The sequence below is a fragment of the Dendrobates tinctorius genome, unplaced genomic scaffold, assembly GCF_039654945.1.
Source record: "Dendrobates tinctorius isolate UK_male_01 unplaced genomic scaffold, ASM3965494v1 ptg000261l, whole genome shotgun sequence".
Taxonomy (NCBI): domain Eukaryota; kingdom Metazoa; phylum Chordata; class Amphibia; order Anura; family Dendrobatidae; genus Dendrobates; species Dendrobates tinctorius.
This window is the reverse complement of record NW_027361928.1, coordinates 401,273-418,244: the sequence shown is the minus strand read 5'-3', so window position 1 is coordinate 418,244 and position 16,972 is coordinate 401,273. Positions and strand designations below refer to the sequence as shown.

Sequence of the window (16,972 nt, the reverse complement as noted above, 5' to 3'; positions counted from 1 at the left end):
CAGTACTGGAGCGTTATAAGAGGGGCTGATATCAGTCACATATGGTGTAATGTCTGGGGGTTATATCAGCACTGGAGCGATATAAGAGGGGCTGATATCAGTCACATATGGCGTAATGTCTGGGGGTTATATCAGTGCTGGAGCGTTAGAAGAGGGGCTGATATCAGTCACATATGATGTAATGTCTGGGGGTTATATCAGTGCTGGAGCGTTAGAAGAGGGGCTGATATCAGTCACATATAACCCCCAGACATTACACCATATGTGACTGATATCAGCCCCTCTTATATCGCTCCAGTGCTGATATAACCTCCAGACATTACACCATATGTGACTGATATCAGCCCCTCTTCTAACGCTCCAGCACTGATATAACCCCCAGACATTACACCATATCAGTGCTGGAGCGTTAGAAGAGGGGCTGATATCAGTCACATATGGTGTAATGTCTGGAGGTTATATCAGTACTGGAGCGTTATAAGAGGGGCTGATATCAGTCACATATGGTGTAATGTCTGGAGGTTATATCAGCACTGTAGCGATATAAGAGGGGCTGATATCAGTCACATATGGTGTAATGTCTGGGGGTTATATCAGTACTGGAGTGTTATAAGAGGGGCTGATATCAGTCACATATGGTGTAATGTCTGGAGGTTATATCAGTACTGGAGCGTTATAAGAGGGGCTGATATCAGTCACATATGGTGTAATGTCTGGGGGTTATATCAGTACTGGAGTGTTATAAGAGGGGCTGATATCAGTCACATATGGTGTAATGTCTGGGGGTTATATCAGTACTGGAGTGTTATAAGAGGGGCTGATATCAGTCACATATGGTGTAATGTCTGGAGGTTATATCAGTACTGGAGTGTTATAAGAGGGGCTGATATCAGTCACATATGGTGTAATGTCTGGAGGTTATATCAGTACTGGAGCGTTATAAGAGGGGCTGATATCAGTCACATATGGTGTAATGTCTGGGGGTTATATCAGTACTGGAGTGTTATAAGAGGGGCTGATATCAGTCACATATGGTGTAATGTCTGGAGGTTATATCAGTACTGGAGCGTTATAAGAGGGGCTGATATCAGTCACATATGATGTAATGTCTGGAGGTTATATCAGTACTGGAGCGTTATAAGAGGGGCTGATATCAGTCACATATGGTGTAATGTCTGGAGGTTATATCTGTACTGGAGTGTTAGAATAGGGTTGTGATATCAGTCACATATGGTGTCTGGAGGGATGTGGATTGCTGCGATCAGTTGTCCACCCTGTTGGGGACGCTGTAGACTGTCTGGTCTTTGTACTCCTTACGTGTCCCGGTCGTTCTCGGCCCCAGGCATTGCCCAGTAGTGTCCATATCCGGGTCCAGTGACCGCTTCAGCTGATCATATACAGATCCTGCTTATGAGGCATCTTAGAGGCACCGTGCTCATGCTGCAGATTCGCTGCCGGAACGTCCCTCTTCCCTTTTACTACTTAGAGAATTTCACTACAGCTTCTTTTTGCATTTTACAGTGAGAAGAGGCCACGATCTCCAGCGTTAATTACCATTGATCGTAACGTCCCATATTCCGTGCTTCCTGCAGGGGGCGCTGCCACAGGTTTACAGCTGGTACAGTAAAGAACCAGCCCCGGAGGTTACCACCACACAGGAGTACAGCTTGAATCGCAGAGAACCAGGAGGCCCGTGACCCCTTCTGTTCAGAGACAGGGGTTTCACATTACACAGGGTGGTCGCTCTTACAGCATCGTGTTGGCCCTGCACCCGTCAGTCGAGTGCAAGAACCATGAAGACGGGCACTGCAGTGACTGAGAGCAGGTCTGTGCTTTCTACCGGGTGCGGCCCCCTCCCCCACCAGCCCCTCCATAGGAGACTGACAGCTATGCACTGAGCTGTGCTGCCCCCTAGTGGTCGCTCTGCAGATTGCGCCAAGCACCTTCAGGACTGGACAGCACAAAGGCACAGGAGTTTGCTCCAAAATTTATTCTTCTGGGAAAAGAAAAATGTACAAATGTAGAAAGGTCAGGTGACGAGCCTCTATTACTGAGGGGAACACGGTCACGCACCCCCACATACAAACATCGCACAAAACAAAGATATTTACACTGTACAGGGGTATAATACATATCTACACCGCAGACAGGGGCTGCCCTCAGGGGGCTTCTCTGCTCGGACCACCTCTGCACCCAGAGGGGAAAGTTCATACAGATTCATCAATCCGGCTTCTGCTCCATTCATTCCATTTCTGTGAAGCGCGCGAACATTGCTTTCCTGACGGCATCCTTGTAGGAATCAGACGTGTTCACACCGTACGAGCTGCCTTTGGCTCCGAGCCCCGCACCCCTCATCCTGACCTGCGCCTGCAAACACATGGGACAGTTACCAGCCAGAAACCAGCCAAAGGAGGCCTCTTGGGAGGACAGGGCCAGCGGGAGGCTGCCTATGTGAAGGAAGAACGGCCAGCGGCAACCTCTGGGGAGGCCAGGGATAGCAGGAGACTGCCCATGTAAGGTTCAGTCGGGACATGTGTGGCAGTGTATGGGGTTGTATACCTCGCCCTGCAGAACTCTCACCTGAATTGGGGCAGTGATTCCCTGACTCTTCCGGCCCAGCCCGGAGCCCTCCTTCCAGCCCATGGCCTGCAGCATCTTGTTGCCGATGTTGCTGGTATCGATACCATCTTTAGTCGGCTGCTCGTAGTTCCTGTGAAAGAGCAGGGTGGAGTGAGTTCGGGCAGACCATGGTGCGGTCTCTCATGCACTGTTTCTGGCGCCGCGTCTCTCGCGAGGCGCTTCACACTCACACTACGCCGGCGTCATACTGCTTCTTGCGCTTGGGCTCTGGCGGCTCCGGGATGCCGTACTTCTCCCTCCTCTCTGCCGCTCGGTCACGGTATTTCGCCTGTGGACCACAAGCCACAGTTACTGGCTGGTCATCACCCCACCCCATTACAGGTCATCACCCCACCCCATTACACGGCAGATAGCAGCACTCACCTCTCGCTCCCGCTGCTCCAGGGCTTCCAGGTCTTGATCGGACAGTCGGGATCGTCTGTACACGTCCAGGTTTTGCTGTTAGTTAACAGTCGTTATCTGACATTTGCTCGGCAGTTTCGGGACTGGTGATAATGAGACGTGGAGGGGTCACGCACTCACCTTGTGGAGGTCCGACAGCTGCTGATGTCTGCTCAGGGCATCCTTGTTTGGAAACTGCCTGCGGCACAGTAAGCACGCCAGCTTCTTCCAGTCTGTCAGCTTTTCCTCATCCAGAATTCCCTGCAGCCGATCCACCTCCTCTTCATTATCGCTGTCACCGCTGTAGGCTGCAACCAGTGCCCGCTGTGCCAACAGCACAGGCGTTTAGAGACCGGCAGACAACACGCACGGGGCGAGGGCTGAGCGCGCACGGGGCGAGGGCTGAGCGCACACACATACACACACACACGGGGCGAGGGCTGAGCGCACACGCAAACGGGGCTAGGGTTGAGTGAACACGGGGCAAGGGCTGAGCGCACGCACACAGTGCACCAGACAGTAGACTCGGGCGCTCACCTTGGGCGGCTTCTCCTCCTCCGCAGTCACCATCATCATCATGTCCGGCAGAAACTGCCTCTCTAACAGAGCTCCTTGCTGAGGAGAGAAGCAGCCGCTTAGCTTGAGACGTAGAGGGAACCTTACCGGCAGGAAAATGTGAGACAGACCCGCACCTTCTTCTCAAACAAAGCAAAGCCGGCGTCTGCGGCTGCAGACTCCTTCCGCTCCTCGTCCCGGGCACTCAGCGGCTGGAAACTGTTCTTGAAGTTTTCCTTCTGCTTATTAAGGCTCTTTGCCCAGCGCTCCATATCCTTCGCAATCTGAGGGAAACCAAACCAGGAGTCACACATATGGGCATTGGGGCGAGGGGCACAGGCCAAGGGGGACCGAGGGGCCACAGATACCTGCTGGGCAGTTTTGCTCTTCGGCTTCTCTTTCTTCTCCTTGCCTTCCTTGTTTGCGGTGGAGGCCGCTGCCCCGTTGGCAGGTGCTGTGCCCTGGCCGGTGCCGTCTGCGGCGGGCAGGTACGTCTGCTTCTCTCCGTCCCAGTACAGGTATTGCTGTGATGCAGAGTTGTAGTAATACTGCGGAGAGACGACTCGTCACAGTTTTGCACATTTCTTGCTTGTAACAGGATGAAATTTTTTTTTAACAGAAAGTTACCTGAGAATTGGGGTCATAGTACAGACCAGTCTGAGGGTCGTAGTAGTATCCAGAGGACTCGTCATACTGGTACGTGGATGTGTCTGGAACGGCTGCCGAACACACGGTGACAATCATTACACCTGGCACTGGCGGGCATATCCCGGACAGGAGGCCGCTCAGGGGTCACTTACCATATTTCACACCCGGGATGATGGTGTTTGATGCCGCAGACGTTTCTTCTGTGGTGGGCGTTGTGGGGGCTGCACTGGCGGTCACACTGGTGCTTGGCTGGGTCTAGAATGGATGAGACATCACTGCTACATCTGTCATCACTCATTGACCACATACACCGACATCTGGCAGAATCTGAGTCACTCACCGGAGAGCCGGGCTGCTGGTAGAGCTGCGGACTCTGGCACACCACGGCCGCCGTTGTGGTGGTGGTTGTGGTCGCCTGCGTGCTGCCTTCTGCCGATGCGGCCGCTCCTTGCTCTCCGGCCTGAGACGGGTACAACTGTTGATATTCCTGGGAGAACCGAAAGGACAAACATCATTAGTGCATCATTAACCCCTTTACCCCCAAGGGTGGTTTGCACGTTAATGACCGGGCCAATTTTTACAATTCTGACCCTTTATGAGGTAATAACTCTGGAGCTTCCATGGATCCTGGTGATTCTGACATTGTTTTCCCGTGACATATTGTACTTCATGTTAGTGGAAACAGTTATATAACTTGCGTTTCCTTGTGGAAAAAACATGAAATTTGGCAAGAGTGTCACAATTTTCATGCCCTTAAATCAAATAAATGTCACAAAATAGTTAATAAATAACATTTCTCACATGTCTACTTTACATCAGCACAATTTTGGAACCAAATTATTTTTGTTAGGACGTTATAAGGGTTAAAAGTTGACCAGCGATTTTTTTTCTTTTTTTTTTTTAGGGACCACCTCACATTTGGAGTCACTTTGAGGGGTCTGTATGACAGAAAATACCAAAAAGTGACACCATTCTAAAAACTACATCCCTCAAGGTGCTGAACACCATGTTCAAGAAGATTATTAGCTCTACAAGTGCGTCACAGGAATTTTTGGAATGTCAAAGGAAAAAAAAAAATTGAACATTTAACTTTTTCCCCCACAAAAAATTTACTTCCGATCATTTTTTTTTTTGACAAGGGTATCAGGAAAAAAACAGACCCCAAAATTTGTTGTGTTATTTCTCCTGAGTACGCTGATAACCCATATGTGGGGGGAAACTACTGTTTGGCGCATGGCAGAACTCTGAAGGGAAGGAGCACCGTTTGACGTTGAAGGTAAAATTTCCAGGAATCATCTCCTGTTTGGAGAGCCCCCGATGTGCCTAAACAGTGGAAACCCCCCCCACAAGTGACCCCATTTTGGAAACTAGATTCCCCAATGAACTTATCTAGTTCAATATATTTTTTACAGAAGTTATAATTCACCATTGATGTTTCAACATACTGTACATCAAAATCAAGTTCAGGTTGCACAATAGGAACAATCAACAAAATGTAAGTATATTAACCAGCACATACTTAAGTGGAAAGGGAGAGTATAGTGCAACGAACAGCACCGAAACGTCGTGTCATGTGACTACAAACAGCACCGAAACGTCGTGTCATGTGACTACAAACAGCACCGAAACGTCGTGTCATGTGACTACAAACAGCACCGAAACGTCGTGTCATGTGACTACAAACAGCACCGAAACGTCGTGTCATGTGACTACAAACAGCACCGAAACGTCGTGTCATGTGACTACAAACAGCACCGAAACGTCGTGACATGTGACTACAAACAGCACCGAAACGTCGTGTCATGTGACTACAAACAGCACCGAAACGTCGTGTCATGTGACTACAAACAGCACCGAAACGTCGTGTCATGTGACTACAAACAGCACCGAAACGTCGTGTCATGTGACTACAAACAGCACCGAAACGTCGTGTCATGTGACTACAAACAGCACCGAAACGTCGTGTCATGTGACTACAAACAGCACCGAAACGTCGTGTCATGTGACTACAAACAGCACCGAAACGTCGTGTCATGTGACTACAAACAGCACCGAAACGTCGTGTCATGTGACTACAAACAGCACCGAAACGTCGTGTCATGTGACTACAAACAGCACCGAAACGTCGTGTCATGTGACTACAAACAGCACCGAAACGTGACTACATTGTTGTATTCAAATGATAGGGAAGAATCGGAGGAACACCAAGGCTAACATATTAGGGAGGAATAGGGAGGGGAATTTCGCATAGTCTGAGTGTGAATGTTGGCCAAGGGCTAATTTCAGATGAATTTCTGGCTGATGTCCAGGGTAAGCAGGTTCTCATATATTCATACGAGTCCAGGTTCAGCCAGCTGTCAGCGATTACAAGCTCTTCTCTGTGAATAAGGTCATCTACGTGACGGCGATTGGTCTCCAGTGTCTGGGGTATTCCGTCTCATTGCAGCTAAACAGTCCCTTTCTAATGGTAGAAATATATCTTAGGAATATTGATAGTGAAGCTTTGTCTGCAGCGTTCAGGAAGTTAGTGCAGAATAATTTATTGAAGCGATCAAACAATCCCTGTCCACAATTTGGATATTCGGGGGCAAGACCACCAGATATGGGTCATGTTACCTACAGAGGAGTCTCATCTCCAGCACTTGTTATATTAGGATACATGTGAAGCATGTGGTCTGGTGTCCGGCACCATCTGCAAACCATCTTGTCATTAGCTTCCTGGATGTGACATGATACAGATAATTTGTATGAATGAACGAGTTATGCCAATCAGAAGTACAAATGTTTACAGCTAGCTGCTTCTTCCATTGGTCTCGATAGGGAACAGGGGTCCACAGCACGTCCTCCCTCTCCAGCAGCCCCCACAACAAAGAAACACAATGGAAAGGAAGTCTCCTCCCAATACAGAGGTTTTCACAATCAGTTAATGATCTGCTCCACGCCTCATGGCTGGAAACTGAATGATATCAACTGTGGACACGACGGCACTCTCCCGATACATAGACTGCGGACACGGCGCTACTCTCCCGATACATAGACTGCGGACACGGCGCTACTCTCCCGATACATAGACTGCGGACACGGCGCTACTCTCCCGATACATAGACTGCGGACACGGCGCTACTCTCCCGATACATAGACTGCGGACACGGCGCTACTCTCCCGATACATAGACTGCGGACACGGCGCTACTCTCCCGATACATAGACTGCGGATACGGCGGCACTCTCCCGATACATAGACTGCGGACACGGCGCTACTCTCCCGATACATAGACTGCGGACACGGCGGCACTCTCCCGATACATAGACTGCGGATACGGCGGCACTCTCCGGATACATAGACTGCGGATACGGCGGCACTCTCCCGATACATAGACTGCGGATACGGCGGCACTCTCTCGATACATAGACTGCGGATACGGCGGCACTCTCCCGATACATAGACTGCGGATACGGCGGCACTCTCCCGATACATAGACTGCGGATACGGCGGCACTCTCCCGATACATAGACTGCGGATACGGCGGCACTCTCCCGATACATAGACTGCGGATACGGCGGCACTCTCTCGATACATAGACTGCGGATACGGCGGCACTCTCCCGATACATAGACTGCGGATACGGCGGCACTCTCCCGATACATAGACTGCGGACACGGCGCTACTCTCCCGATACATAGACTGCGGACACGGCGCTACTCTCCCGATACATAGACTGCGGATACGGCGGCACTCTCCCGATACATAGACTGCGGACACGGCGCTACTCTCCCGATACATAGACTGCGGATACGGCGGCACTCTCCCGATACATAGACTGCGGATACGGCGGCACTCTCCCGATACATAGACTGCGGACACGGCGCTACTCTCCCGATACATAGACTGCGGACACGGCGGCACTCTCCCGATACATAGACTGCGGATACGGCGGCACTCTCCCGATACATAGACTGCGGATACGGCGGCACTCTCCCGATACATAGACTGCGGATACGGCGGCACTCTCCCGATACATAGACTGCGGATACGGCGGCACTCTCCCGATACATAGACTGCGGATACGGCGGCACTCTCCCGATACATAGACTGCGGATACGGCGGCACTCTCCCGATACATAGACTGCGGATACGGCGGCACTCTCCCGATACATAGACTGCGGATACGGCGGCACTCTCCCGATACATAGACTGCGGATACGGCGGCACTCTCTCGATACATAGACTGCGGATACGGCGGCACTCTCCCGATACATAGACTGCGGATACGGCGGCACTCTCCCGATACATAGACTGCGGATACGGCGGCACTCTCCCGATACATAGACTGCGGATACGGCGGCACTCTCCCGATACATAGACTGCGGATACGGCGGCACTCTCCCGATACATAGACTGTGGATACAGCGGCACTCTCCCGAGACAGACTGTGGATACAGCAGCATTCTCCAATACATAGACTGTGGATACAGCGGCACTCTCCCGATACAGACTGTGGACACGGCGGTACTCCATCCAAGCCTGATCAGATGAACGCCCTGGTGTAATAAGACTAAAGGCCCCGTCACACTAAGCGACTTACCAGCGATCCCGACACCGATATGAAGGTGTCAGGATCGCTGGTAAATCGCTATGTGATCGCTGGTGAGCTGTCACACAGACAGCTTCACCAGCGATCAGCACAGCGATGCCGAGCGCCCGGCATCGCTGGCCATCCTGTAAAAAATACAATCAAAACAAAAAATATTGTTATTCTCACCTTCCGACGTCCTGTTCAGCCATCCTGCCTCTCTCCACGCTCCGGTTCCAGTGAGCCTTTGCACGAATGACCGCGAGATGTCACAGTCTCGCGGTCATTCGTGCAAAGGATCACTGGGACCGGAGCGTGGAGAGAGGCAGGATGGCTGAACGGGACGTCGGAAGGTGAGAATAACTATTTTTTTTTAGTATTTTTTACACCTGATCGCTGGTCTCCCGCCTGTCACACACAGCGATGCGTGCTGGCCAGCGGGAGACCAGCGACCAAAGAAATGTCCAGAGGTTTCTTCCAGCGATCAGCGATACCGGCAGGGGGGCCGCTCGCTGGTCGCTGTCACACACAGCGATCTTGCTGGTGAGATCGCTGTTACGTCACAAAAGTTGTGACTCAGCAGCGATCTTGCTACCGAGATTGCTTAGTGTGACGGGGCCTTAAGGGTTTCAAGCCACTCGGGGAGACAACCTGTCTCATCTGTGACAATGGATTATCTAGTGTGCTTAAGAAACGGAAACCACTATCTTCCTGCAGATTACAGAGTATAGGATACAACAGACCCGGAGCAGATGAGATTTTAAATGTATTATTTTGTCCCAGATATTTAAAAGAACGCGATATAGAGGTGTTAGGGGAGATGGTATGGATCTAAAAGTATATCCGCCCCAAAGTAGTTTAGCAAGTGAGACGGGATTTAAGTGTTCCTCCGAGTCAGTCCATAGTTCCTTGGAAGGCTCTATGATATGCAAAATGCTAATACTGATGCTCTATGGTATGCCACAAAATCCAGGACACCCATGCCCCCCACGGTTGTCTCCTCAAAACAGTGTATGATAATCTACGTTTGGATGCCCCTGCCCCCAAATATATTTAGAAGAAATTGCTTTAATCTTCCGAAAAAAGACATTGTGTAAATTATAAGGAATAGTCTGGAACAGAAAGAATTCTAGGTAAAATGTCCATCTTCAGAATGTTAATTCAGCCAAACCAGGAGACAGAGCCTGGACCATTGTGATAGATCTTCCTCCAGGTCTCACAATAGCGGCACAAAATTAAGTGGGTATAATCTGTGAGGTATCTACTGGAATTGTAACACTTAATTATTTCATATGGTCTTTTCTCCATTTAAAGAGAAATGTGGAGCTGAGGTGTGAGGCCTCAGTTTCCTAAATGTTCAAGTTAAGGATCTCTGACTTAGAGATATATACCTTAAAGTTAGAGATTAGAGCGAATTGCTGAAACTCCGCCAGAATCACTGGTAGGGAGACTCTCGGGAGTCACCACGTATAGTAGTAAATCGTCGGCAAAGATGGACATTTTGTGCATTGTATTACCAGTTGAGACCCCCCTGATATGGATGCACTGGCCCCAATGGCGTTCGCCAATGCCTCCATCACTAAAACAGAGCAGGGGTGAAAGTTGGCATCCCTGACAGGTGCCACTGTAGATTGCAAAAGGTCTGGAAATGCTTCCATTAACTCTTACCTGTGCCATGGGAGAGGTGTAAAGGGCCATGAAACGCAACAACATCTTGCTACCCAATCCGATTTTTTGGCGCGTCGCCCCCAGGATATCCCACCCCACCAAATGCTTTCTCTGCATCTATAGACACTATCGACAACAAAAATCCCTTAAACATAATGTGGCGTAATGGAGATGGGGAAAAGCCGAACACCAACGCCAAATGCACAAGCTCAGGATCAGCTATGAAATCCAGGAGAAAACATGAGAGCATGCGGTAAATTGCATATAAAATTATCAAAACTTTATTTAGAAAAAAGTGCTACAGTTAACAAACGCAACAAGGAGCCAATCAGGCAATACAGACGGTATCAACCCAAATACCCAACTCCTCCCACCAAGATGGAGAAATGATCCCAGTATGCATCCCCATTGTGGACATGTATCCAATAGACCATTAAATATGCAGTAATAGCGCCCAAATATTAAATCCAAAGTCAAATACCACAAAGGCGGTGAAAAATAGCGCTAATGTAATAACCGGCCGCAAACTGCAGCCAGGCAGGATCAACATTAGCCACAGTGGAGCTTACCGGGACAGGGAGGAGAGGGAGAACCAGGCCGTGCCACCCCCTTCCCGGGACAATTCCCATCTGATCTTTATGTATATTTGGTACTAGGGGTTGTAGCCTCAGAGCAATCATCTTGGAGTTTATCTTGAGATCAAGGTTGATTAGAGATTTGGGGCGACAATTATTACAATGCGTGTGATCTTTACGTGGCTTGGGAATAACAGTTATAGGTGCCAAAAGTGATTGGGGTGTGAATGCAGTGGAGTTGAAGTATTGTAGAAGAATTGGAGCTACAGTTAGGTCCATATATCTTTGGACAGAGATAACATTTTTCTAATTTTGGTTCTAGACATTACCACAACGAATTCTAAACAAAACACTTCAGCTGCAGTTGAAGTTCAGACTTTCAGCTTTCATTTGATGAAGGGTTTAGGAGTTTCAGCTCCTTAACATGGGCCACCCTGTTTTAAAGGGACCAAAAGTAATTGGACAATTGACCCCAAGGCTATTTCATGGACAGGTGTGGGCAATCCCTTCGTTATGTCATTTTCAATTTACCCCTTAATGTCCAATGACGGACAGAGTCCATCATCAGACATCTCCCCTGCTTTGATGAGGGCTCCGGCGCTGAGCCCGCTTCAAAGCCGCAACATGTCAGCTGTTATGAACAGCTGACATGTGCCCGCAATAGGTGCGAGCGGAATCACAGTCCGCCCGTGCCTATTAACTAGTTAATTCCCACTGTCAAAGCTGACAGCGAGCATTTAAATAGCACTTCCGGCCGCCGGGCGTGAGCTCTGCTCATCGCCCATATGTAGCAGAGCCGATCGAGTTGTGCATGCCAAAAGTAAAAAAAAAAAAAAAAAAAAAAAAAAAATGTTTAAAAATATATTAAAAAACCTAAAAGTTCAAATAACCCCCCTTTCGCCCCAATCAAAATAAAACAGTAAAAAAAATTTCCCACATACACATTAGGTATCGCCGCGTTCAGAATCGCCCGATCAATAAAAAAAAAAAAAAAAAAAGCATTAACCCGATCGCTAAACGGCGTAGCGAGAAAAAAAAAAGTCAAAACCCCAGAATTACATTTTTTGATCTCTGTGACAATGCATTAAAATGCAATAACGGGCGATCAAAAGAACGTGTCTGCATAAAAGTGGTATCATAAAAATGTCAGCTCGGCACACAAAAAATAAGCCCTCACCCAACCCCAGATCACGAAAAATGGAGACGCTACGGGTCTCGGAAAATGGTGTTTTTTTTTTTTAAGCAAACTTTGGAATTTTTTTTGACCACTTAGACAAAAAAGAACCTAGACATGTTTGGTGTCTATGAACTCAAAATGACCTGCTAAATCATATTGGTGGGTCAGTTTTAGCATTTAGCGAACCTAGCAAAAAAAGCCAAGCAAAAAAAATTGTGGGATTGCACTTTTTTTGCAATTTCACATCACTTGGAATTTTTTTCCTGTTTTGTAGTACACGACATGGTAAAATCAATGGTGTTGTTCAAAAGTACAACTCGTCCCGCAAAAAATAAGCCCTCACATGGCCATATAGACGGAAAAATAAAAAAGTTTTGGCTCTGGGAAGAAAGGGAGCGAAAAACAAACGCAAAAACGAAAATAACCCCGGTCGTTAAGGGGTTAAGCAGATAAAAGGCCTGGAGTTGATCTGAGGTGTGGTGCTGCATTTGGAAGCTTTTGCTGTGAAGGAAACATGCGGTCAAAGGAGCTCTCCATGCAGGTGAAACAAGCCATCCTTAAGCTGCAAAAACAGAAAAACCCATCCGAGAAATTGCTACATTAGGAGTGGCAGAATCTACAGTTTGGTACATCCTGAGAAAGAAAGAAAGAACTGGTGAACTCATCAATGCAAAAAGACCTGGGCGCCCACGGAAGACAACAGTGGTGGATGATCGCAGAATAGTCTCCATGGTGAAGAGAAACCCCTTCACAACAGCCAACCAAGTGACCAACACTCTCCAGGAGGTAGGCGTATCAATATCCAAATCTACCATAAAGAGAAGAGACTGCAAGAAAGTAAATACAGAGGGGTCACTGCACGGTGCAAGCCACTCATAAGCATCAAGAATCAAAAGGCTAGACTGGACTCTGCTAAAAAACATCTAAAAAAGCCAGCACAGTTCTGGAAGAACATTCTTTGGACAGATGAAGCCAAGATCAACCTCTACCAGAATGATGGAAAGAGAAAAGTATGGCGAAGGCGTGGTGCAGCTCATGATCCAAAGCATACCACATCATCTGTAAGACACGGCGGAGGCAGTGTGATGGCTTGGGCATGCATGGCTGCCAGTTGCACTGGGTCGCTAGTGTTTATTGATGATGTGACACAGGACAGAAGCAGCCGAATGAATTTTGAGCTATTCAGAGCCATACTGTGTGCTCAGATCCAGCCAAACTAATGGGTCGTCGTTTCATACTACAGATGGACAATGACCCAAAACATAAAGCCAAAGCAACCCAGGAGTTTATTAAAGCAAAGAAGTGGAATATTCTTGAATGGCCAAGTCAGTCACCTGACCTCAACCCAATTGAGCAATTCACTTGTTAAAGACTAAACTTCAGACAGAAAGGCCCACAAACAAACAGCAGCTGAAAACCACCGCAGTGAAGGCCTGGCAGAGCATCAAAAAGGAGGAAACACAGCGTCTGGTGATGTCCATGAGTTCAAGACTTCAGGCAGTCATTGCCAACCAAGGGTTTTCAGCCAAGTACTAGAAATTAACTTTTTATTTACAATTATTTAATCTGTCCAATTACTTTTGGTCCCTTTAAAAACAGGGTGGCACATGTTAAGGAGCTGAAACTCCTAAACCCTTCACCCAGTTTCAATGTGAATACCCTCAAATGAAAGCTGAAAGTCTGAGCTTCAACTGCATCTGAAGTGTTTTGTTTAAAATTCATTGTGGTAATGTCTAGAACCAAAATTAGAAAAATGTTGCCTGTCCAAATATTTATGGACCTAACTAATTGTTGCCTGAATAGTTTCTAAAATCTTGGTGTGAAGCCATCAGGACCTGGGCTTTTGTTTATCTTAAGCCCCTTGATTACCTCCTCTCTGAATGAATCTTCCAAATCTTGGGACTGGAAGAGCAAAGCAGTTCAAGTACTCTAACATTTCTATAGATATGTTGTCTCCCTTTACATGATAAAGAGACGCATAACATGATCCTTTACTCAGGGAATTAATGCAGGGTTCCCCAACTCCAGTCCTCAAGGCCCACCAACAGGTCATGTTTTCAGGATTTCCTTAGTATTGCTCAGGTGATAATTGCATCTCCTGTACAATACAAAGGAAATCCTGAAAACATGACCTGTTGGTGGGCCTTGAGGACTGGAGTTGGGGAACCTTGAATTAATGGATCTGGATATGTGAGAAGACGACTCTGGGGTGAAGTGCCCGAGACAGCCACTTTCCACATATATTACCTTACTCAAAATATCCTTTGTGAATTTCAGTGAACTGATCTAGATGTGTGGGGAGCACAATGAACCCTCAGGTGTTTCACAGAAGTTTAGAACATTTAGCCGTGAAAATAAAAATAAGATTACGTTTTCCACACATAAATGTTAATTTAGCCCCATATTTTGCACTTTCATAACTATAACAGGAGAAAGTGCTCCTTACAATTTGTTGTGCACTTTCTCCTGAGTACGCAGATACCCCATATGTGGTGGAAAACTTTTGAGGCACAGTGCAAAGCTCAGAAGGGAAGAGGCGCCATACTATAGCACAAATTTTTATAGTTTGCAGGTGCCATGACCCACTGGGAGAGCCCATGAGGCGCCAGAACAGCAGAACCCCCATAAGTGACCCCATTTTGGAAACTATACCCCCTTGAGGAATTTATCTGCAGGAGACTTGACGATTTTGAATCCATGGGTGTTTCCCAAGAACAGGCAGCACATTATGCCGAGCCCATGCTTCTGGAGGCATGCACCCGTAAGTTAGGTGGGCTCTCATCACTACAGAAATGCCAAACGTGGATGATATATGAGGTTTAGGCACAGCGGGGCTCAGAAGGGAGGGGCCTTTGGGAGTGGAGAATTGCAATTTCCTTTGAAGGGTGAGGAGCCATTTCCCTTTTCCAGAGCCTTTGTGCTAACAGTAACGTGAAGCCCCCAATATTTCCATTATCAGATGACAGATCTGAGTGGGGACTTACCTTTTTTATGGATTGAGTTGAAGCTTTTAGTGGGAACATTTTGCATAACATTTATGATCACATTTATCCTGCGCTCTACAGTGAGCACTTACTTTGTGGTTTCCATCTAAATCTCCTGAGTGACGCGACAGATGAAACCCCTGATGGATCCATACACTGAGGCAGCAGAGTTACTCTGGACTCAGTCTGGCCTCTGTTCAGCAGTGTCCTTTTCAGAAGTGCACAAAACTGTGGCCGACAGCACTTTTATGCAATCCTAAAAAGATGGACACTGCCTGATCACAGGTCAGACAGCATCCACAGCTCCTCCATCTGCCTTATTATAGTGAATCTTCCTCATTATAGAGAATCACGTATTTCAGAGATTTACACAGAAACCCAGGTGTAAGCCCTCACAGCACAGAGCACAGGATAAATGTGTGCTGAGCCTTACTGCAATCATTGGGAGGCGGAATGAAAAAATCCACAGCAGGTGAATAATTGGTTTTATTTTTTAAGCCGTTCTTCGCACGGTATAAGTGATTAGGCGACTTTATTCTTAAGGTCAGTACGATTACAGAAATACCCCTTTTATATTTTTTTTCTATTTTGGCGCTTTTACACAATAAAAACTTTAATAGAAAAAATTATTTTTGCATCGCTTTATTGTGAAAGCTATAACTTATTTTTCCGCTGAAGGAGATGCATGTCGGTTTGGGATTTTTCAGGACAAGATGACGTTTTCAGCGGTACTACGTTTATCTATATCCTTCTTTCTGATTGCGTTTTATTCCACTTTTTGTTCGATGGTATGATAAAGCATTGATTTTTGCCTTGTTTTTATGGTGTTCACTAGTGGGACAGTTTCATAAGTCGGGTCGTTGAGGACGTGGGGATACCAAATGTGTATTTTTATTGTTTATATATTTTTCAGACAAATATTTACAGATACAATATCTTGATTTTTAAAAAATTATTTTTACAATTACAATTTACTTTTTTTTTTTTTTTACTTAGTCCCACCATGGGACTATCATTTTTTGCCGGCTAATTGCTTGTATAGTATGGGGATGCAGCAGTGCCCCTGTGCTGTGTAAACTGTCAGCTTTTCACTGACAGACTTGCTGGTCATGCCCTGCGCATGATCTAGCAACTTTCCTAGATCTGGTGACAACAGGTCACCATGGCAACAATCGGGACCCTCACGCCAGGGGTCTCCGATCAAAGGGCAGAGGGGCCGTCATCCCTCTGCCTTCTCCCGGACTGCTGCAATCGCAACATTTAGGGGGTTAAAGTGTCGAGGCTGCTCCTGTCAGAATCAGCTGACATCTGTTGTCAATCGCATAGACATAATAATCCGTCCCGCATCAATAAGGCGCAGGGACGTACTATTATGCGCTGTGTGAGAAAGGGGTTAAAGCTCCCAGATCATTGGTGCCGGATCAGTGCCCACCTGTCCTCCATACTGTGTGTACCCCTCCTGCGAGTAGCCATATTCTGCGCTGTCCCCGCTTTGCTGAGCCTAAAATAAAAGTGTAGAGTAACAATGAATGATAACGATCAGTGCTGACTTCACATCTGATCTGCCGATCTCTACCGAACGACTTACCTGTGTGGATGACCACTGAGCCGCCGCTATGGCGGTGCTCGCCACCGAAAACGCACTGAGCCTGTTACCATCTGCCAGCACAAGATCCCTGAGAAACAGACGAGAAGTTATTCTCCAGCGCCCACCGCTGCGGCTCCGACCGGACACTACAGGTGGGGATGGTATGGCTGCTTTGGACATTGC

The 16,972-nt window shown here is 47.5% G+C and overlaps 1 protein-coding gene across 3 annotated transcripts in view; it reads right to left on the bottom strand.

Annotated features, from left to right (window-relative positions):
* Positions 1–1,975: 1,975 nt before the first annotated feature.
* The window catches only part of LOC141069376 (RNA-binding protein 5-A-like), a 42,656-nt gene continuing 27,659 nt past the window's right edge, over positions 1,976–16,972 (bottom strand). For all 3 annotated transcript variants that reach the window (XM_073558868.1, XM_073558869.1, XM_073558870.1), the window contains 13 exons: positions 16,790–16,877; positions 16,634–16,702; positions 4,565–4,711; positions 4,377–4,479; positions 4,204–4,295; positions 3,945–4,124; positions 3,714–3,860; positions 3,559–3,636; positions 3,163–3,345; positions 3,004–3,078; positions 2,811–2,908; positions 2,581–2,710; positions 1,976–2,367 (listed from right to left, as the gene is read on the bottom strand). In XM_073558868.1, the coding sequence (XP_073414969.1) occupies positions 2,242–2,367; positions 2,581–2,710; positions 2,811–2,908; positions 3,004–3,078; positions 3,163–3,345; positions 3,559–3,636; positions 3,714–3,860; positions 3,945–4,124; positions 4,204–4,295; positions 4,377–4,479; positions 4,565–4,711; positions 16,634–16,702; positions 16,790–16,877 (1,516 nt within the window). In that variant the 3' untranslated portion in view covers positions 1,976–2,241. The remainder of the gene's footprint in view (positions 2,368–2,580; positions 2,711–2,810; positions 2,909–3,003; positions 3,079–3,162; positions 3,346–3,558; positions 3,637–3,713; positions 3,861–3,944; positions 4,125–4,203; positions 4,296–4,376; positions 4,480–4,564; positions 4,712–16,633; positions 16,703–16,789; positions 16,878–16,972) is intronic.